This window comes from Lactuca virosa, chromosome 7, assembly GCF_052849685.1.
Source record: "Lactuca virosa cultivar CGN04683 chromosome 7, Lactuca_virosa_CGN04683_v6, whole genome shotgun sequence".
NCBI classification, from domain to species: Eukaryota; Viridiplantae; Streptophyta; class Magnoliopsida; order Asterales; family Asteraceae; genus Lactuca; species Lactuca virosa.
This window is the reverse complement of record NC_136432.1, coordinates 283,039,140-283,044,608: the sequence shown is the minus strand read 5'-3', so window position 1 is coordinate 283,044,608 and position 5,469 is coordinate 283,039,140. Positions and strand designations below refer to the sequence as shown.

The 5,469-nt window shown below is 42.2% G+C and overlaps 1 protein-coding gene across 1 annotated transcript; it reads right to left on the bottom strand.

The window, feature by feature from the left end:
* Positions 1 to 1,294: 1,294 nt before the first annotated feature.
* LOC145127790 (uncharacterized) lies at positions 1,295 to 2,677 on the bottom strand. Its single transcript, XM_079062920.1, has 2 exons — positions 2,149 to 2,677; positions 1,295 to 1,941 (listed from the first exon to the last, which is right to left on the bottom strand). The coding sequence occupies exons 1-2, from the start codon at positions 2,675 to 2,677 to the stop codon at positions 1,295 to 1,297; spliced, it is 1,176 nt and encodes a 391-aa protein (XP_078919046.1).
* Between the last annotated feature and the right edge of the window lie 2,792 nt (positions 2,678 to 5,469).

Genomic DNA, 5,469 nt, shown 5'->3' with positions numbered 1-5,469 from the left:
TTTCCGGCGGAGGTGGTTGGTGGTGGCGGAGTGGCTATTCCCGGTGGTAAAAGGGTGGAGGGTGGTCGGAATTAGGTGGGGGGAAGGCTGGAGGTGGAGCACCAGCGAAAGAAGCAAGTTGGAAGGCGGGGGCTGTGGTGTTCGTTTTTCCGGCGATGAAAGGAGGTGCCAAATCGGGCTGTTGGACGCTGTGGCGGGGCTCTGCTGGAGGAGAAGGAGGGTGGGGAACGGCGACGCGGAGCTAGGTGAGGAGGCAGCGCTGACCGGAGCGTGGAGCAGGCCGCAGCGGTCTTCAACGTCGGCGGCGGTTTCGTTCACTGTGGCTGTTGGGGACGGGAGGCACAAGGGGGGAAAGGGGGAGTCCGACGGGTTAAGGGGGTATAAGGTTGGGAGTTAAATGGGTCGGGTATTGGGTAGTTTTGTAGTTAGGGTCGGGTACGGTTCGAAAATCGGATCGGGTTCGGGTTGTGGGTGGGTCAAATGCGGATATGGGTGGTAGTTACAAGGATGGTGGGTCGCGCAAAGGAGAGTAGCAGTTTGGTCATGGTCGCGTAAATGATTGCGGGGGTGAAGGCTGGCCGCGCAACTGGTTGCGAGGGTGGGTAGCCAGGTCGCGCAAAACCTGCGCGGGTGGGGTTCAGCCGCGCGCACACATCAGTATGCATCCCGTGTGGAGGTAATTTGGACTCGGATTTGCGCGGCTGGGGGTCGGTCGCGCAGCTGTTGCTCGGGTACCCGCGCAAAGTGCAGATTTTTGGCATTTTCAAACTTCATCAAGATCATTGCTAGACTTCCAAATTCTTATTTTTAGACCAACTTCAAGCTTAGAAACACCCAAAACTTCAAGCGGAGATTATTTATTTACAACGCATTTATTTAACGTCTTTCCCAAGACTTAGCCCCGCTTCCTTCAACCTTCATAATATGGGTTTTCCAATGTGACATTGTCAAATTCTCCTGTGTCAATGCCTTTATAAAATGGTTTCAAGCGGTGCCCATTCACTTTGAATATTTGATTTGTTTCCAAACTCTTAATTTCAACCGCACCATGATCAAACACTTTTAAAACAATGAAAGGTCTGTGCCATCGAGATCGCAATTTTCCCGGGAATAACTTCAAACGTGAATGATAAAGAATAACTTTTTGACCCGAAACAAAGTGATTTTGGGTTATGTGCTTGTCATGAAATGCCTTTTTCGTCTCTTTGCATCTTTTGAACCTTTTAATTATCTTCTTCTTGACCACTTCCATCAATGGAGGATTCAATCTTCTTTGAGCCTCTCTTTTAGGCTTTCAATCATCTTCCATGAGAATCTTGTGAGTGCATACATTAGGGCTTATCCCCTTAATGTCCGCTATTGTCCACCTCATGGCCTCTTTATGCTCTTTCAAAACTTCAATTAATTGATTTTCTTCAAAGTCTTTCAATTGGGAGGAGATGATCACCGGGAGAGATTCATCTTTACCTAGATAAGCATATTTCAAATGGCTAGGTAAAACTTTCAATTCAAGTGTGGGTGGGTGGATTACGGAAGGGGGCATTTTGTTTGGAGCATGTGATAAGGCAACTTGAGAAACATCCTTTTTTGTTGAGTTGTTAACTTCTAAAGTCTTCACAATCTCTTCAACTTCAGAGTCCAATGTATACATATCCAATGTTTTCTTCAAACTTTCACCATCAAGACTCATGTTGAGCACCATTTTCAAAATATCCCCATTTGATAACTCGAATAATTCTTGGGTGATTGGCTCAATCACATCAACCCGATACAATGGAGAAATATTGCTAGGGTATCTCATGGCTTCAAAGATGTTGAAGTGAATGGTTTCTCCATCAAACTCCATGGTGATTTTTCCATTATGGACATCAATAATCGTGTGTGCGGTATTCATGAAAGGTCTTCCAAGAAGAATCATGGATGACTTGGAAGGGGTTTTCTCTTCAAGGTCAATGACATAGAAGTCCGCGGGAAATACTAATTGATTGACTTGTACTAGCACATCCTCCAATACGCCTCTTGGAAATACACTTGACTTGTCCGCTAATTGAATGATGATGCCGGTTTCTTCCAAAGGTCCAACATTGAGAGATTGAAAAACTGTAAATGGCATCACATTGATTGAGGCTCCAAGATCTAACATGATACTTTCAACATGCAAATCACCAATGGTACAAGGAATAGCAAACATTCTCAGATCCTTGCATTTGGGTGGTAATTTCTTTTGGATAACCGCGGACACATTTGCATTGACTTGAATCTTTTTATTTGCCTTGAATTTCCTTTTCTTGGTGCAGAAATCCTTGAGAAATTTTGCATAACTTGGAATTTGCTTAATAGCATTCAATAGTGGAATGTTGATTTGGACCTTGTAGAAAGTTTCAAATAATTCATTTTCTTCCTCTATCTTCTTGGAAAAGGCTAACCGGGAAGGAAAGGGTGGTGGTATGACCAATGGTTTGATGGGCTTGTTGGAAGAGTCGGGTTGGTCAATGTTTGGCACAACCGGTTCCTTTGGAGGAACTACAACCTTTATAGGCTCAACAATAATCACTTTATCTTCTTCTTCTTCTCTTGAAACTCTTTTAGGGTTGCTCTCTCCAAGTGTTTTCCCATTTCTTAAAGTGATTGCACTCACATTGGGGTTCTTCTCGGTTTGAGATGGAAGTTTACCCATTTGTTCTATCTTGTTGAGAGCGGTGGGCAAGTCTCCAATTTGTGCTTGAATGTTGGAGAAAGTGTTCTTGGTCTCTTGTTGAAATTGGGTTTGGCTTTGAGCAAGAGAAGTAACAAGTTCTTGAAGGCTCATTTGATGGTTACCACTTGATTGGCCATGTTGTGGAGGTTGTTGGTAATTCGGAGGGGTATAAGATGTTTGTGGATATGGAGGTTTTTAGGAAGGACATTGTGGATATTGAGGTCTCGTCATAACATTTGGTGGGTTTTGCTTTGGTGGGTATGGGTTGTTTGGGTTATTCTTCCAATTTGAGTTATAGGTGTTTTGAAATCCCATGGGTCTTGGTTGACCTTGATATCCTCCCATTGCATTCACATCTTCCGGTTCACTTCCAAGAGTGGGACACTTATCCGTATAATGCCCCGTCATGGCACAAATACCGCATACCATCAATTGTTGACCACTTCCCACCACCATTTGACTTAACACATTAGTCAAATCCAAGAGCTTTGATTCCAAGTGTTGGGTGTTGCTAACTTCACCAACCACTTGTGGGGAATTTCTCTTCATTTCATTTCGAGTCCCAAAGTTCCTTTGATTTTGAGAAATGGTTCCAAAAAGTGATCTTATATCTTGAGGTGTCTTGTTGAAGATGTCACCACCACTTGAGGCATCGATCATCCTTCGATCCTTTTCATTCATACCCTCATAAAATTGTTGAAGAAGTAGTTGTTCGGGAATGTTGTGTTGAGGACAACTTATACACAAGTTGTTGAATCGCTCCCAAAAATCATGAAAAGTCTCATTCTCCCCTTGACGAATCCCCAAAATGTCACTTCTTTGGCTCGAAATTCGGGAGGTGGGATAGAACTTGCTATTGAAGGCTTTGAGTAACTCTTCCCATGTGTGAATAGATCCCGGTGGTAAGTTGAATAACCACTCTCTAGCTTTATCTTCCAAGGTGAGTGGGAAGGCGGTTAGCTTCAAATCATCCAATGTCACATTTTTGGGCAACATGCTAACACATATCATATGAAAGGACTTCAAATGTTTTTGAGGATCTTCTCTATCCAAACCATGGAACTTGGTAAGTTGATGTATGAAACTTGACTTCAATTCAATTCCTCGGCGGTTTGCGGGATAAACAATAGCAAGAGGTGTATGAGTAACATTTATCTCCATCATTTGTCTAAGTGTCAACTCTTGAGGGGGGTTGGGTGGAAAGGGGTGATTGGGATATTGTTGCATGTAATTGGGTGGTTGTTGGTAAGGTGGATATGGGTATTGGTGGGGATTGTAGATTGGTGGTGGATAAGGTTGGTAGTTTGGGTATTGGTTGTAGGGAGGTTGTTGTTGTGGGTACATTGGGTTTTGGTACATTGGAGGGTGTTGGTAATTGGGTTGATTTGGGTAATGTACTTGTGGAACTTGAAAAACATTGTTTTGAGGTTGGTTGTGTTGGTGGAAGTGTTGGTTTTATGGTTGTAGTGGTTGATAATTTGGTTGGTTTTGTGGAGGGGCTTGATTCCAAGGTGGCATGTCTATGAGAGGTTCTTGTTGTTGTTGTCTTGGTTGTTGGGGTGGGGTGTTGGCATCTTGATTGTTTGGGTTTGGGTTGGGATTGTGAGGTGGAGTGTGATTCATGGCTATGTAGTTTTCAAACGGAATGTCTTCAAAGGAATGACCAACAATTGGAGAACTCGGTTCGGTGTCGGTATCACTTGAAGTATGAAGTTGATCTTCTATGTTGATTAGTGGAGAAGAGGAAGAAGCTTGAACTAGTTGTTGTTGCTTTGCTTGTTTGGCTAACTTTTTCAACCTTTTTGCTTCTTTTTCAATTTCCGGATTGTAGAGTAGTTTACCGGTTCTTGTAGACCTAGGCATAAACAATCAAATAACAATAACCAATTTCCCCGGCAACGGCGCCAAAACTTGGTGGGATGTCAAGTCCACCAAGCAAATTACACCATTTGTTTGCAAATAAAACGTAATATAATGGTAAAAAGGGGTATCGATCCTCGGGGAAATTGTTGTATTCAATCACCAATGCAATCTAAAAGAACTATTGTAAATAAACTAACTTTTTTTTTGAACCGGCAAATCTAATCTACTCCTAAGCTAACAACACCTATTCCACCTATGTCCACGACCGGACTTGAACCCTCGACCTTAAAGAGGGATGGCACTACCTGATACCGCTGGGCTACAAGCCCTTTGGTTGTAAATAAACTAACTAACTACAATTAAACTAAAGGGGGGGGGGGTGTTGTGATTGCTTGAAATCTAAAATACTTGAATAACTAAAAAGCTTGCAATTAAGCAAGATGGTGAGATGCTCAAATGTGAAGAATAATTGGTTAACCAAGGCAATTCAACACAATGAACATTTGTGTGTTTATCATTAGGATTCAACATGAAGCTTATCATTCATCCCAAATTGGTTATAGCAATCATGAATCATGATATGCCAAGATTCCTCTTAGGTAGTATGGAGGTTGGGGAAGCCCACAACACACCGGTTTAATTGAAGCAATTGAACCCAAGAAGTTAATTAGCCTTAAGAAAGAAGGAATCCCCAATTCCTAGAGGATGTCAATGCTTACACATCCATAAAGGAGCTATGATTCATAAACTAGAGATGATTTTACCATCATAAAGCCCTTGTTCTAAGTGAATTCAATGATTCAATGCAAAACCAAAGAAATAAACTAACAATAGCTCATTCAAGTGCCAAGCTCATTATCAAAGCATTAAACAAGCATAAGAAATATGATCTAGAACCATAAACATAA